Genomic DNA, 17332 nt, shown 5'->3' on the forward strand with positions numbered 1-17332 from the left:
GAATTGAAGCATAAGTCTAAGAAGCTGATAGATAGATAGATAGATAGATAGATAGATAGATAGATAGATAGATAGATGATAGATAGATAGATGATAGATGTTAGATAGATAGACCTAAACTAATTTGTATAGATTTCCAGGGGCTTCATTGGCCTATGTTAATAGAAATGTGTTTATATTCTGCATCTTCTATTAGGAAATGACCAGAGCCTGATCTCGATGTCATCACTTTCCTGGAATCTCTCTCTCTTTTTAGGTCTTCATCTTTCTCAGACTACCTAATGTAGCCCAAATTCATTTAGGCTCATTTTTCAGTTGTTGCTTCTAGATATTTAAGCCTTATTAATGCTTGAAGCCAGTGAGGTTCCCAGCAAATGTGGAGGGTCTGACGTGAAGGTGAACCACATCTGCTCCTCATGGAATAGGATCCTTCAGGAATACCTTTCAGGAGTTGCTGCAGTTAGGATTCCCTCGGAAGCAGACTCTGAGACAGGAGTAGCGTACAGGAGGTTCAGCAGCTGTGGAAGAAGAGGGGGAAGAGGGAAGGAAGAGGGAGTGTGCAGGGGGAGCTGAGCTACAGTGCAGGCTCAGCAGAGGCCTTATCCTACCCCACAGGGTGCTCTGTGGCTGGAACAGGCTTTCTGGGTTTCCAGGTTGAAGTGGGAGAGCCAAACCTTTATGCCCCACGGGGACTGGTCCCTGCGTGTGGTCCACCCTGGGAAGGAGTGAGTCTCATTGGTAAGGAAGCTCCCAGGGCTAGTGCTGGCAGTGCTCCCAGGAGCTGGAGGGATGAGTCCCAGCACCTGGGGGGCCTGGGTGGTGTGCACAGAGCTTATTACAGGAATACTTGGGATTTCGAGAGAAACAATCTTTAAAGAGAATATAAGTGTGGGGAGCAACTGGGAGATCGTTTAGCCAGAAGCCCCTGTTTTGACTAGTTAGGGTTTCCTATGGCTTCAAGAGAGGAAATGATGGACTAATAAGGATGATGTTTGCAGACACCTCAAAGCCAATCACAACCCTCTTCACCCTCACTTTCCTCTACAGTAGAAGAGGGAAAACGGAAAGACTCAGGAACCCATATGCCCAGGAAACCCAATCCAGACCAAAGAGATAAAGATGGAGTCCCCACTTGGGTAAGGCTTCTGGGAGGGCTTTTAATAGGCACTGACCCCGCTGGCCCTCACCCCCTTACCTTTCTGCCATGCACCCTTCCCCCTCCTGCTGTCTGGGGTACAGCAAATCACACTGCAGCCAGAAAGCTGATGCCCCTGCTGAGATGGCTGAGCAGGAAGACTGGAAGGAGGAGAGATTTATACTCCTACTGATGAAGTTTTGGGGTGACGGTGGGGTCCAGAGCCGGTGGCCAAGAAACAATTCTTGAAGACGTCTTTGGTGCAAAAAGGTGATTTTATTAAAGCACTGGGACAGGACCTGTGGGCAGGAAGAGCTGCACTGGGGTTGTGACGGGTAACTCATTATAGACCCTTAGGTTGGAAGGGGGTCAAGGATAGAGTAAGACTCTAAGGTATTTTGGAAGCAAGGTTTCCAGGACTTTGAGGGGCCAGTTGTTGCTAGGGAAACACCACTTATTACTGTTTAATAAAACCTCAGTCATGAGACCCTTCAGATGTATATGGCGGGGGGGCGTGGCCTAAGCTTGGAGTATGATTGTCAGCATATATCTTGGAGCAGTTGAGATAAAGGAAGTAGACTTACAGGATCCTCGAGGTTGGGATAATGTTAAGCTAAGATTCTCTTTTGCCCCCAGCAAAGTGTCATCATCAAGGTAGCTGAGCTCCTAGAGGGAAGTCACTCTGCTGGTCTCAAAGACTTGTCAATGGGCTGTAGGCAGTAAGGAAATTTAATTTTTCATTTGTGTTAGTTTCCCACATCACCATGGCAAGCACTTAAACCCTTTCCCTTTGCTCTTGGGCAGCCAGGAGTGTCCAAGGAATATCACACATATTCCACCTGGGAAAGGGGGTGTGTGCCAGCCTGTATTTTGCCCTGAGCTTCCCAATCTCACTCATCACTGCCTCTGAATTTCCTGTCACGTGGGAGAAATAAACTCCTGTCTATTTAAGACAAGGAAGCAACATTTTTCTGCTATTTGCAATGAAACGAATTCCTAACTGACAATGAGAACAGCTTATATTAAATTTATGTCAGTGTTTGCTCTGTGCCAGGCACTTCACTCAGTATGGTATGTGCATTTTCCTGATTTTATCTCCATACGAAAATCCTGTGAGGAAATTTAAGATTTTGACCCAATTTTTACGGACATGCTAGTAGATGTAGAGAATTGATTTGCCCAAACTCAGACTATACAGTAGAGCCAGGAGGAGTTAGCCCAGGCCCGACTCCACAGCCTAAATATTAACCAGTAAAACAGAGACTGCGATTAGCCTGTATCCTTAACAACAATGCATTGGGTTTTGAATTTTACCAAGGATGATGTTTCTATTTTAAAAAACAGAGGATTTCATGGCCCAGGAATTCTGGTTGGGGGTAGATGAGCCCCCAAAATTATTTGCATTATGATGAATGCTAGGTTTGTTCAACTAATCTGTCTTGAATCTTTGAAAACCATTTTTTTCTCAACATTTAAGCATTATCACAAAATTACTATATTTCTCAAATAAATTAAATTGTAATTCCAAATGTAGTGTCACAATTCTTGAACATCATAATCAAAAGATAACATAACACAAAAATTTATAGTAAATAGAAAGTCTAAGATATCAGTGAAATAGGTTTAGTTATTTTAATTTTTTAAAGTTTATTTATTTATTTTGAGAGAGAGAGAGAGAGAGAGAGAGAGAGAGAGAGAGAGAAAGCAACAACGGGGGAGGAGCAGAGAGAGGGAGAGAGAGAATCCCAAGCAGTCTCTACACTGTCAGTGTAGAGTCCAACGTGGGGCTCGAACTCACAAACTGTGAGATTATGACCTGAGCCAAAACCAAGATCAGACATTCAACCAACTGAGCCACAGAGGCGCCCCCTAGGTTTAATTTATTTAAAAAAAATAGCTCTGTTCTTGGTTTTTATACCTCCATGGTTATTGTAGAATACATTAATTTTAATACCTTCTTATGTTTAATTAATATATATTTTGATATATTTAGGGATTGTAATATTACCCTATCAGAAGGTAAAAGACTATACAAGTTTAGACTAGCCAAAGTTACAGAGTCCTGGTAATTATTTGAGTTTCGGTTGAGCTTTTGGTCAGGACTTTTCATATATTTTTGTTATTTCCTCCAAGCTGATCTAAAAGCTCAGCTCAGCTGATTAAACTGAGTTTATGCCTTAAGTTAAATATTTCTTGTTACAACAATAAAACATTTTAAGTTATGCCTTTTGCTTCAGGTTTGGTATTTCTTAAAATCTGGAAAGAAACAGCAGGTGTGTGTATAACATGCATCTTCTGCTGGTATAACACATTTCATAGTCTCATCAGACGTTACTTAGAAAACACAAGTTCAAATATAAAATTAAAAGCCTTAAGACAGCGACACAGATCATTCGACCACGTGTGAAGCCCTGGCCAACTGAGTGGGGTTCATACCCATGGGGCCCTGCCTGCAAATGGACTTTAGAAACGGGACTTTTTTAAATGGTGAAACTCCAGTAGCAATCTACTTACGAACGTGAAATGCGTCAAAGTTTTCCTTGACCTAAGAAATATTTTTTATCCTTCGTACCAAGTTTTATCTTTCACTTCTAATGACCACTCTTTAACATCATTATTCAAAAAGGTTGAGCCATCCTGTTTCACCAGAATTGAAAATGCAGCCTTTGATTCAATAAGTTCATTCAGCTACCTAAGCTTCCTTTGAGAGGATTAATCAGTGTAAGGGTGAGAGTTCACCAGTAAATGAGTCTGAGAGGTTTCACTTAGCTGAATTATAAATAGATTTGAAAGCTCTTGAAAGGTAGAGAAAAAAAAATCTATGATCCAGACAAAGGGATGTGTCAGGACAGATGAATAAACATGAGACCGTGAAAATACTCTGTGGATGTTACAGAATCATTGAGGCTGATGTCTGGGACAGACTCCTGAGACTCATGATGACCATTGAGAACTAAGAGTGTCTTTTGCTACCCCTGTCTCCTTCTGCAGAGCCCTATCATAGATCACCTAGTGGCATGCCCAGAGTGCCATGAAAAACAAAGGCCAGTGGAGAAGACAGGGAAGTGGGGTTCAGTCTTCTAAAATGCTGAAATAGCCTTGAACCTTCAATTCCCAAAGGCTGCTTTCAAGTACAGGGCTCTTTCAGGCCTTAGGCACCCCTATCGGTCATAGGTATGCAAGTTTGGGGAGTCGGGACAGGTGGGTCTGTAAGCTATTATTGTTGTTGCCCAAAGATTATTTATTAGATTATTCCTAAGACACCAGAGACCACTGTGCTTAGATTCAGGAGAAATTTGTGTTTCTTACATGAAGTATACGTCAGCTAGCCTGTCTAACCTTGAAGGACGTAGTAATCCCATACTGCACAAGCAAAGTGAAGTCTGGAAATGTGGGCCTCTCTCCATGGAGATGTGTTATTCTCACAGAAGAAAAGAGACCTTTCCAGTGTTGCTGTCTGAGAGCCAAGACATTATTTTTGAAAGGAACGTATGCTTCTTTAAAAAAAAATGCAAATGTGCATAATAGAATGAAATAAAAATAAATTCTCATCCCATCATGCTTAACTTACTCCTTAGAGGCAACCATTGTTAACAGCTGGTTTTAGTTTGCACACAAATGAAATCATACTTTGCCAATTCTGCAGCTTTTTTTATTCATTAGCAGAACGTCATGGCATTACAGCTTACCTCATTTCTCATAGTACTGCACAGTGAGTCTGTGAATATACTAAACAACATTATGTAAATACAACTAAATTGATTTGTCCTTTTATTTCTGGATAAAACTTTCATTATTTCAGTGAATATCCTTGACTTTTTTTTAAGTTTATTTGTTTATTTATTTAGAGAGAGCACAAGCAGGGGAGGGGCAGAGAGCGAGGGAGAGAGAATTCCAAGTAGGCTCTCTACTGTCAGTGTGGAGCCAGATGCAGGGATTGAACTCGTGAACTGCAACATCATGACTTGAGCCAAAGTCAGACGCTTGACCACCTGAGCCACCCAGGCGCCCCCGCATCCTTAACTTCTATCACTAAGGTCAAGGTTCATTTTTATGACTGAGTTGATTATCTGTCAGGATTGCGATGATCTCTTTGCCACTTGGTCCAAAATTTTCTCCCTAACAGTGTTGACCTTTATCATGTTTGTTAATTAGTAAACATGGGTTAAGAGCCTTTTCTAGGTATAATGTCCTGCTAGTATTTACTAGGAAAGGTTAATGATAATAACTGCCACATTTAAATAACCACTCAATGCCAAATACCTCATTGGAGATTTTAATATTATTCTCTGCCAATCCCCTCTGTGCAGACTAGAGACCAAGAAGGACTTGGGCAAGATGTGAGAGTCAGGGCTGAGAACTGAATCCCTGTGGATCTAGCTGCTAGCTGGCCAGCAGTAGCTGGTCAATGCACAAATGACTGAAGTGCCCTTGAGGGTATGGCAGTTAGGTTGAGGAGCTTGTAAAATCCATAGTCTTGGAAGTGTAGAGCTGTGAGGACCTCAGTAGTTATTGTATGAGTGGAACATCTTGGAACCAGGTCCACAGTGGCAGTAAAGGGAGATCATGGAGCCACTTACTGACCTAGCAGGATGTAGAATTTTTTATGCTACAGCAACAAGACAGAAAGTGTTTAGAATATAGTGAAACAAAGTGTGAATTTAGTGCAGCATTGATTAGAAGTGGCATAACAGAATAATCTAAGAAGAGGCTATTTCAGGAAAGATTTGTCTGTGTGGGAATGAGAGTTGAATCAGCATTACAAAATATGTGTCTTTTGGCTGCTATCATGGTAGATAGCAGAGTGTGGTGGGGCAGCTGCAAGGACCTTTAGAATTTATCGAGTTCATGATAAGGAGGTGAAAACAACAATAATAACTGCCATTTGTTAAGCACTTACTGTATATCAAGCACCATGCTGAGCACTTAACATACAATCTCCATCTTAACCCTCACAGTTACATTGCAAGGTAGATATTATTACCCCCATTTTTTTGGATGAAGAAACAGAGTCACAGAAAGCTTAAGTAACTTTCTCAAGGAAATATTGGACTTTCATGAGCTAAAACTTTTACATATACTCTCTGTAGAAATAAATGGCTCCAGAGTCTGATGATTCTCACTATATTTAAGCCCTGTGGGAAGATATTAAAATGGAGCCCCATTGGAATTCTACCAAGTTGGCACCTCAGATTTGATCTGTAAACAAATGCATTGCCTAATAACATGAAGAGTGGATTCTTTAGAGAGCTTATCAAAGACGTTTGTCTTTTGTTCAAGAAAATTCTGTGTCTGTAGGTTAGAGGCTAGTAAAGTGGGCTCTAAGCTAAACCACCAGGGTTAGCTCTGCCACTCAAGCTGTGAGGTCTTGGGAAACTTAATCTTTTTATGCCTCATCTATGAAATGGTGACAATAACAGCATAGGGTGATTGTGATTGTTAAAATGAGGTAGATAACCACTATGAAGAACAACCAGATCTGGGAAATAGTGTGCAAGTGATATATTGGCTATTATTTTATTAAGCAAAATTCCTCTTACCTCACTATATAAATAAGAGTAGTGAAAGGCCCTAGTAGTGTTTTCCCCTGGGGAAGGGGTCAAATAGCACAAGTCCAGGGAGAGTAAAATGAAGGCAAACATTGGAACTTTAGCGTTCTGGAATTCATTCAACATCTGCCACTGGATGGAGATGTACTTGCTAGGAGGACCCATTTATGCAACTCCTGGCAGTGAGTGCCTTCTTAAATTTTGTGCCGTAGGCCCCTCTCTGGTCCCAGGCCTTCCCTGCAGGCTGAAACAGGTAACTCCTATAGGAAAGCTCCAGAACTCTTCAGGGCTGCTTTCTATTTTTGCTTTATGTGTCCGAGTACAAAATCTCAAATCCAAATTCTAAAGCTCAAATCAAAGTCTTATTTAAAAGTGTTTCCCTGCCTCCATCCTTCTACGTAACTTGTCAAGTACTTAATAGCCCTGTGTTTCATGAAATGATTCCCTCTACTCAGCACACCTGGATGGATGTTTCTGTCTCTAGGAGGGCAGAGCTGTGCCCAGGAGGCTCCCTGTAAATACTGCTGGCTCAGTTCAGGCACTGACAGAGCTAATCACACTGCCAGGAATGAAGTTTACAATAATCCCATGTCTTACCTGGTCCCGGGAGTTTTCTGGCCCTTTTCCATTGGCACTTTGTGCTGTGATCTCTCCAACTCATTTGGACTTTGCTCATTTTCTCAGACCACCTATCCACTGCTCGTTGTATAAAATGAGTTAGTTGTTCTTTATCTACTTTTACCCTTTTCCTTTAAGTTTTAAACAGATGCTTTTGACCTCTGTCTAAAGTTTGCCCAGGGTTTCAGTGTTTGAGTTTCTGCTCTTAGTTATACTTTTATTTCTTTACCAAATGGATGATTGCATCCTCAAGAAGCCATGCCTAGGGTTGAGCACTCTGGCTTTGCATTTGCCGCCCATCCAACATGGGTTGGGTCCATGGCCTGTGGGTGGTCTCATTGAGCTCTAAGCTGGTCTTACCATGAGGAAATTCAAGGATTTCCCCCAATAAACAGCTCCAAAAGGGGTTACCCCCTAGAAAGACCTTTCTGAAAAAGAAATTCTCAAGTTTTTCATTTGAAAAAAAAGAAACAAGATGTAATATTCAAAAGAAAATTACTATTTGAATTCTTCTTATACATGTATTACCTATTAAAAATCTTAAGGCAATTTATATTTGAAAAGTTATCTATCTTTCTGATAACTGTAGTTACCTGTGTATAGGTAAATATTTTATTAAGTAAATCTTTAGAACCATTCCTGTGCTGGAAATCACCCTATCTGCATTCACAAGGGAGTAGAAAATTCAACCCTAGAATGCGTTCATTGTAGGACCCAGCATGATGAGATAGACCATTATGGTAAACCATTATAGGCTTCAGCTTCAGCATAAAAAAAAAAAAAATCAGACTTTCTGTTTCTCTGTGTCTGTAAATCTGTGTCCAAGGACTTCTCGGATTTGAGGAGAGTAAAGAAAGAGATTTGTTGGGGGTGGGGTCATGATTGTGGCAGTGGTGTTAAGTATGGAGTTGGCCCACTAGGAGGGGACTCCCTCTTCCCTAGAGGTCCACTTACTTCGCAGCAAGTAGTGGGCAGGTGTCATGCTTGTCTGGAGTCATACAGCACTGGTTGCTAATATTTCTTTTCTAGGTTAACCCCAGAAGCACTGCATCTTATTTTTACAAGCCCAGTTCAGTGTTGGATTGAAAAAGATCTCATCATTTGTAACGAAGGGTTACAATCTTCCCAATTTAATTTGTTGTAAAACCCTTTAACTGGATAAAGAAAAAAGCCTACATTTCAGCATGCATCACAGAAAGGTGAAAGATGGGAATTTCCAGATGAACAACACTTAGGGGCATTGTATGTACAAAAGAATCCTGCAGGAAGGGTGCTGAGCTAAAAATGCTAACTTGCAAGGATTTGTTTCTTTTTCACTCCAGCACATCCTTGTGAGCTCTACTGCCGACCCATAGATGGCCAGTTTTCCGAGAAAATGCTGGATGCTGTCATTGATGGTACCCCTTGCTTTGAAGGCGGCAACAGCAGAAATGTCTGTATTAATGGCATATGTAAGGTATTGGGTATGTTTCCTTCATCTACAACTTTATAAAATCATGATTTTTATTAACTTAGGAAGTCAGATGTTCTAAGCTTTTGCTTTCATGATAATTGCACGTGGTCTGGCTTTTATATATGGTCTATGAGATAAGACTTGTTCATCAGGGTCAATAATTTGAAATTGAAAACTTTCCCTCCTGCTGTGGTCTTTCTTACTTGACTTGTTGATGTGCTCTGTGATATTATTTTAGGCATAGAGTAAGGCCAAACCGAAGAAGAACCAAATTCAAGGAAGAATTATTAGGAAAGGCAACCCTGATTATTTGACTGGTATTAAATCATTCATTTGGTGGTGCTTGGGTGGCTTAGTCAGTTAAGCGGCTGACTTCGATCCAGGTCATGATCTCGAGGTTCATGGGTTTGAACCCCGCATCAGGCTCTGTGCTGACAGCTCAGAGCCTGGAGCCTGCTTCAGATTCTGTCTCCCTCTCTCTCTCCCCCTCCCCTGCTTGTACTCTCTCTCTCTCTCTCTCTCTCAGAAACAAACATCAAAAAAAATTTTTTTTTTAATTATTCATTGGTTACTTGCCAGCAGAGTACTTAAACTTGAGAAAAAAGCTGAAATTAACAATGGTTTGTATAGCGTTTTGCACAAAGTGTTTTTACATTGATTGCCAACATGGTCTTCTCAGGAAGAGAAATGGCATGACAGGTAGTTTGAAGCCAAGTTTTCTGATTTCTGTTTAACTTTTCCACACTGACTCCATTTTCAACTCCACCTTTTTATAAATTACTGAGATCTGATTCGTCAAGGCTTTTATCTGTGCAACCATTGAAGAATTCCTTTCCAGTGCTCGCGGTCTGGTTTGCAAAGAACTGATGAACAAGTTTTGTGATCCAACACCCAGGCATAAATCTCAGTTTAAGGAAAAGGTGTTTTTAATCAGTGAAAGAAAAGTTATAAAGTTCTAATTAACTGTTCGTAAAGCATAGCGCTTAGTTCTCAGGCTCTAGAATATGAACTTAATACCATTGTTTACCGGCTATATAACTCTATACATTTTGCTGAGACTCAGTTTCTTTTTCTTAAAATTGGGATGTTAATGTATCCTCCTCGTTGGTGTCAAGAAGAATAAAGACATATATTTTAAGCCCCTAACAGAGCCCCTGACACACAATAAACTCTTAATGCATTTTATTTGTTTTTGCCAATGTTTATCATAATTTTTTTCCCCACTGGACTGAGTTGCTGCCATGGAAAGCCCTTGCCCATGAATGTTCAGGACCCTGGGAAGATACATTTATTACCTTCAAGTTGCCTATTGACTTATTCCAGTAGGGACCAAAGCATAAGAGGCAACATGATGATTCCCAGGAATGAATGAGCTGAAAGGAAGTCACAGTCATACTCTACATTAGAAGGAGCTCACGTGAAATTCTTCTCCACACTCATTAGGAATTATTACTGTTGCTACAAAGAGCCAAAAGTAATCAGTATGTATTTGGGTTAGATCTATTCTCCACGGTGGGGAAAGGTTTGTCTAGCTAATTCGGGCCAAAACAGCCCCATCACAGTCCAAAGCAGTGGTTCTCAGGCTTGGCTGCCTATTAGAATCATCTGAAGACCCTTTAAAAACTAGTGATGTCTGGACTCTATCTCAAACCTACTGATTCAGAACCTCTGGGATTCAGGGCCTGGGCATTGACATTTTAAAAACTTCCCAGGTAATTGCCACGTGGAGCTAGGGCTGAGAACTTTAATCACCAAGAATGAATGTTATACTAAAATTATCTGTTAGACCTAAACATGTTTGCAAGCAGAGAGACAATATCTTTAGCACAGCATGGGAAACACAGGTGTTTTGAACAAAACATAAGGGGTCTTGGGTGCCTCTCTTGACACCAGTTAAATCAACTTAATAGAATAAGCTGGAGTCTCTCAGCTTGACTTACTCTTTTTGGAAATCAGGGTTTTTTAGAAGCTATAATTACCCACTTTCTCTCTTTACCACACTGAACAAGTTTTTAAGCTGGAAGATTATGTCAAATCAAATTTACCTTAATAGCCTGAAAACAATTTACCTTCCAAGGATCCAGGTTGTGGTTATTTTCAGCTCTGTTAGTCTTCTTATTTAATTAGTACACTTTTTTCAAAGGGAATTGAACATACATTGAAATAAAAAGATACACCATCAGAAAAAAATATATGCAGGGTCTAATAATCTATCTTCTTTGTGAATATGAAAGTGTTTGCTTATATTCATATATTCGGCTGTCTATTTTGCAGTTATAATATTTGCCAGCATTTTGGCCTGTTAGATTTTCAGATTCTCTTGTTAAGGGAATTAGTCTTGATCAGGACTGAGTTTGTTCTAGGAGTAACTATCTATGCCTCTTCCCCATTGTTTTTAAAGTTTTTATTAATTTGTTTTGAGAGAGAGATTGAGAGCATGAGCGGGGAAGGAGCAGAGAAAGGGAGACAGAATCCCAAGCAGGCTCCGTGCCATCAGCACAGAGCCTGAACCGGGGCTCAATCCCATGAACTGTGAGCTTGTGACCTGAGCCAAAATCAAGAGTGGCACTCTTAACCAACTGAACCACCTGGGCACCCCAGCCCCTTCCCCATTTTTAAAAAGCTTACAGTAAACTTTTCAACTTGTTTATCAAAGATATGAATTTAAACTTAGACCTTTCAGAGTATCTCCCGTCTTTAATCACAGGCATGACAGGGAATAAGCTTTTAAACATAGGGGCAGATGGTCCCATGCTTGCCCCCAGCTTGCCTGGCTGTGCAGCTTCACCTACTATCTTAGGGCAGTCTGCTGGTCTTCAGTTCTCACCCGTTTCTCCTGGGAACCAGTTCTTGAACTTCAGTTTCTTCTCTCTCCTCTCTCCCAGTCAGTATAGCTCTGGGTTAACTTCCTTCCTAAGCAGCCCAGGTCTCCTGATCTATCACATCAGAAGTCCTGAGACTTCTCCTCTTAGTTTTTCATCACCTTTCACCCTGGACCTTGGATCTGTTCAACCCTGCTTTGCTTTTATGATCAGACTACTGCACACTTCTTTTTGTTAAGTTTATTTATTTATTTTGAGAGAGAGAGGGAGAGAACGTGGCAGGGGGTCAGAGAGAGAAGGAAAGAAGATCCCAAGTGTGGAGCCCTCAAATTCATGAACCACGAGATCATGATCTGACTTGAAATCAAGAGTCGGACATTTAACCAACTGAACCACCCAAGGGCCCTCAGACTACTGCACACTTCTTAAAATAAACATTCAACTTTGTGACTTTGTGCCTTAAAGTCAGTGGTCTTCAATCCCAACCGAGTCTTCCACCTTACCTGGCAGTCTTTCTACCTGTCCTCAGTGATCTCCCTCTCTCATTTCTCTCAGTAACTGTCCTGAACTTTCTTTGCTCTCTCTTAAGGCCATTTTGCCCATTTCAGCGATTTGCTGAACATCCCCATATCAGTTTCTCCGGGCCAGATCTCCCTCCAGAATGCCAGATCCTAACCCTCAAAAATTATGATGAGGACAGCATTATTGCTACTGTCCCTTTTATCAAATGACGGTATCGTTTACCTGTTCTTTTCAATTAAGCCTAAATCTGCCCTGTCGTTACACTTAAAGTTTCACAGGCTGGGAATGAGTCTCATCTTAGAACCAGACATACTTTCAATCTCTACCTTTGCCACAGGGCTGTAGAAAGCAGTGATGACATTCCAGGTGGATTAGGTAATTGAAATTGGTATTTCAGTTCTCAATCACTTGAGAAATTTACAAAGTAAAACAGTGTTAACCAGAAGCAAAATATGAGAATTGCTAAGAATACATATTATTTATTCCCTAATAGGGCTGGAGGTGTGGGTGAAAGACTGGAACCTGATTTCTCTAAATAACATTCAAGATAGTATGCTCCTCAGCCCAAATGATGGGGTTAAGAATTGATGATATGCTTCTGCACAGAAAGGACGTAAGAATCAGAATAAAAAAGGCAACCTATAGGGGCGCCTGGGTGGCTCAGTGGGTTAAATGTCCAACTTTGGCTCAGGTCATGATCTCATGGCTTGTGAGTCTGAGCCCCGTGTCGGGCTCTGTGCTGACAGCTCAGAGCCTGGAGCCTGTTTCGGATTCTGTGTCTCCCTCTTTTTCTGGCCCTCTCCCTCTCCCACTCTGCCTATCTCTCTTTAAAAAATAAATACACATTAAAAAAAGGCAACCTAGGGGCGCCTGGGTGGCGCAGTCGGTTGAGCGTCCGACTTCAGCCGGGTCACGATCTCGCGGTCCGTGAGTTTGAGCCCCGCGTCAGGCTCTGGGCTGATGGCTCGAAGCCTGGAGCCTGTTTCCGATTCTGTGTCTCCCTCTCTCTCTGCCCCTCCCCTGTTCATGCTCTGTCTCTCTCTGTCCCCCAAAAAATAAATAAAAAAAAACGTTGAAAAAAAAAAAGGCAACCTACAGAATGGAAGAAAATATTTGCAAACCATACATATAATAAGGGGTTAATATCTAAAATGTGTAAGAAATTCCTACAACTCAATAGCAGAAAATCAAATACAACAATTTAAGAAATGAGTGAAGGACTGAATAGATATTTCTACAGAGAAGATATGTAAATGGCCAACAGGTATATGAAAAGGTACTCAACATCATTAAACATCAGATAAATACAAGTCAAACCCACAATAAGATATCACCTCACACTTGTTAGGATGGCTAATATATAAAAAAAAAAAAACAAAAGATAAGCATTGATGAGGATGTGAAGAAATTGGGACCCTTGTATACTGTTGGTGGGATTGTACAACCATGCAGCCATTACAGAAAATAGTGTAGAGGAGGTTTTCTCAAAAAATTAAAACTAGAAGTATCATATGACCCAGAAATGGGATTTCTGGGTATGTATCCAAAAGAATTGCAATCAAGATACTGAAGAAATACCTGTACTCACATGTACTCAGCATTATTTACAACAGCTAAGATATGGAAACAACCCAAATGTCCATCAGCAGATGAGTGGACAAAGAAAATGTGGTCTATCCCATGTTGTATACATACTTTGGAACATTATTCAGCTTTCCAAAAAAAGTGAAACCTGCACATGTGACAACATGTGCCTGGAGGACATGATGCTCAGTGAAACAAACCAGTCACAGGACAAATGCCACATGATTCCACTGTGGGAATCTAAAATAGACTCATAGAAGCTGAGAATAAAACAGGGATTGCCAAGGGCTGAGGGGAAGGAACCATGGAGAGTTGCTATTCAATGGGTACGAAGTTTCAGTTATGCAAGATGCAAAGTCCTAGACATCTGCTGTATATGTGATGCCTATGGTTGACATGCTATATTGTGCACTTAAAAATCTGTTGAGGAGATAGACCCTCTCACTGGCCAAGTTTTCTTACCACACATGCACAGAAAGAGTCATAAAGAAATTTTTGGAGAGGACGGATATGCCTGTTACCTTGATTATAGGGATAGTTTCAGCGGTGTTTGTGTAAGTCCAAACTTACCAAGTTGTTTACATTAAAGATGTGCAGTATTTTATGTATCTGCTATACCTCAATAAAGCTGTTTATTTATTTAATTAATTAATTCATTTATTTTGAGAAAGAGAGAGAGTGTGAGACAGCATGAGCAGGGGAGGGGCAGAGAGAGAGGGAGAGAGAGAATTTCGAGCAGGTTCTGCACTGTCAGCGCAGAGCCCAATGCAGGGCTCAATTCCAGGAACTGTGAGATCATGACCTGAGCCAAAATCAAGAGTCGTTCACTGAACTAATTGAGCCACCCAGGCACCCAGAACCTGTTTTTTAATTGTTTTTTAATGTTTATTTATTTTTGAGAGAGAGAGAAAGAGAGAGAGAGAGGCACAGAGAGAGAGGAAGACAGAATCTGAAGCAGGCTCCAGGCTCTGAGCTGTCCGCACAGAGCCCGACACAGGGGATGGGACCCACAAACCGTGAGATCATGACCCAAGACAAAGTTGGATGCTTAACTAACTGAGCCACCCAAGTGCCCCAAAAGCTGTTTTTTAAAGAAAGGAATTATGGGAAATCATTTTTTTTTTTTTCAAAAATGTTGCCCATTGGAGGGGCTGTCTGGCATGCTAGGAGTCACATTAGAGGAGAATCTTGCTGGAGTCATTGTCCACATTTGTTAGCAGCAGGAGAGCCACCACTGATTCTCCTGAAGACAGAAAGACAATATTGTTGTGGGCCCTTTTGCCAGAGCACATGGCATGAAAAATCACAGTGAAGTCTGTTTATTTTTCCCTGAGATCCCCTGTGTTTTATGTGGAGCAAGGAAGCCTGACTTGTGCCCTCCTAGGCTTTCTGTTACACACTTATTCAGTGTTGATTATGCTGCGTGCAGCTGATGGGCGAAGTATTTGGGGTGAAGACTCTACAAGAATGCATTGAATATTCTATGGGACATATTCTGTGAGACACTTGACTTGCTGGGTCTCCCATCTCCCACCCCCACCTCCGCTCCCAAGTATGCGGGCAAATATTGCTGGAGAGGAAAGATGGGCAAGTGTTTGTTTTTCTGGTTTTCTTTCCTTTATTCTTCACATTCTTATCTATCCCTGTTTGGCAGAGATTTAAAAAGAACACTTTAAAATTACTTTGTCTCAGAGTAAGTTTCCCTGGCTCTTCCCTAATCAGTGAAGGAATGAAAGTCTCTGGGCGTATTATTTGTAAAAGTCAGCTTATGAGAGGACCCTCCAGCTTGATGTACCTATATCGCTTGTGAAAGGTTGACATTTTATTCATGACCACTGAGTATACATCCATAAAATTCCTTTTTTTCCCCACTCTGATTGGCATGATTAACTTTTTAAATCTCTTAGCACTTTGTTTTTTCCCAACGGGTCAGGTAGCACAGTCCTTGGACCTGAAGAGACAATTAGTTTGAGGAATGGAGTTATTTTCTGTCACTGGCCACTAATCCTCTGTTCAGCTGGTGGAGGGAGGGTTATATTTAAAAACCCAAACTGTTCTTCCCTTCAGTCGATTTGAGATGGCTTTAAAAATGACAGGAGGGGCGCCTGGGTGGCGCAGTCGGTTAAGCGTCCGACTTCAGCCAGGTCGCGATCTCGCGGTCCGTGGGTTCGGGCCCCGCGTCGGGCTCTGGGCTGATGGCTCGGAGCCTGGAGCCTGTTTCCGATTCTGTGTCTCCCTCTCTCTCTGCCCCTCCCCCGTTCATGCTCTGTCTCTCTCTGTCCCAAAAATAAATAAACATTGAAAAAAAAAAAAAAAGAAAGAAAAAAAAAAGAATATGGTACCATTTCCCCCCTCTCTTTTACCAGAGAGCAAACAACAAAGACCTTCAACTTAGACACTTTCTATCTAAGTGTCATGATGTTTTGGTATCTGATGATACATGATGAACACGCCTTTTCCAGCGTGGGGATTTTAGGATGGGAAAGAGTGGGCCATAATGATGGGCTGAGGAGAAGGATCCATGGAGAGGGAAAGAAAGTGACTGAGAAGGGCCGGGAGGCAGAACACTAGGAAGGGATCAGGTCCAGAGCACACGGGTAAATTCAGTCTCAGCTCACAGGAGAAAGCTCTCAATGGCTGGGATATGGCAATGTGTAAAGTGCATTGGGGGCTGGGGTGATAGGAGGCTCAAAAGAATCTGATGATGGTCAACAGGCACGGATTTCATCCCTCGTGGGACTCAAGGAGTCTCAGCATTGAGCCAGATCGTCCTCCATGGCTGCTGGTTCACCTGCTGTGCTCAGACAGGAAGCAGAGATAACCTCAGTGAGAAATCTAAAGGGACTGAACATTATAGGTGGAATAATTACATCATCCCTGGAAACTCTCATTAGAGAGGAAGGGGAATGAGGTTTGTACATAGGAAGGGGATTTAACTACTCCATCAACTCTGATTCCAAGACATTTTCAATGTTGAATTTTTGAAACTGTGTTCAATTCTGCCTGTGACTCAGGGGAAATTGGAGACCCACTCAGTGGGTACCTCTTTCCCCTCTAACCATCCTTTACCATCTGTGGATGCTTTGGATGCTCCTCTGGCTGTCACCAGGAAAAGGAACTGTTGTTCTTGCATCTGCATGGTTCTTGCATTTGGATGGTAAAGGTATATCCTTTACCATCAGTGGATGCTTTGGATGCTCCTGTGGCGGCCACCAGGAAAAGGAACTATTGTTCTTGCATCTGTCCCCAGCCCCGATCTCATCAAGAGCAAAGGGGGAAAGGAGAAGTCAGATGTCCAAGGCAGGTGTGACATTCCGTGTCTATGTCAGTCACCCTCAGCCTCTCTTTCCCACAGATGGTCGGCTGTGACTATGAGATCGGCTCCAATGCCACGGAGGATCGCTGCGGTGTGTGCCTTGGGGATGGCTCTGCCTGCCAGACTGTGAAGAAGATGTTTAAACAGAAAGAAGGATCTGGTAACAAACAAATAATTGAAGTGGCAGGGGACTGAGAATAGAGGGCAAGATTGATCACTATGTTTTAAAGCAGATTGTAGCTTTCAAAGAACTCAACATGGATATAGCCTTCACTACAAAGGGATAAGGGCTCCTTGACAGTTTTAGGAAAGGAGTTGATGGCTAGGCAATTA

General features: G+C 41.7%; 1 protein-coding gene across 4 annotated transcripts in view; it reads left to right on the top strand.

Annotated features, from left to right (window-relative positions):
* ADAMTS12 (ADAM metallopeptidase with thrombospondin type 1 motif 12) overlaps positions 1-17332 on the top strand; it is a 331317-nt gene that overhangs the window by 233738 nt on the left and 80247 nt on the right. For 3 of the 4 annotated variants that reach the window (XM_023239156.2, XM_023239155.2, XM_045038312.1), the window contains 2 exons: positions 8625-8758; positions 17039-17159. In XM_023239156.2, the coding sequence (XP_023094924.2) occupies positions 8625-8758; positions 17039-17159 (255 nt within the window). Of the gene's footprint in view, positions 1-8624; positions 8766-17038; positions 17160-17332 lie in introns of all 4 variants that reach the window. The other variant, XR_006585936.1, reaches the window with a different exon arrangement.

The sequence above is a fragment of the Felis catus genome, chromosome A1 (assembly GCF_018350175.1).
Source record: "Felis catus isolate Fca126 chromosome A1, F.catus_Fca126_mat1.0, whole genome shotgun sequence".
Lineage (NCBI taxonomy): Eukaryota > Metazoa > Chordata > Mammalia > Carnivora > Felidae > Felis > Felis catus.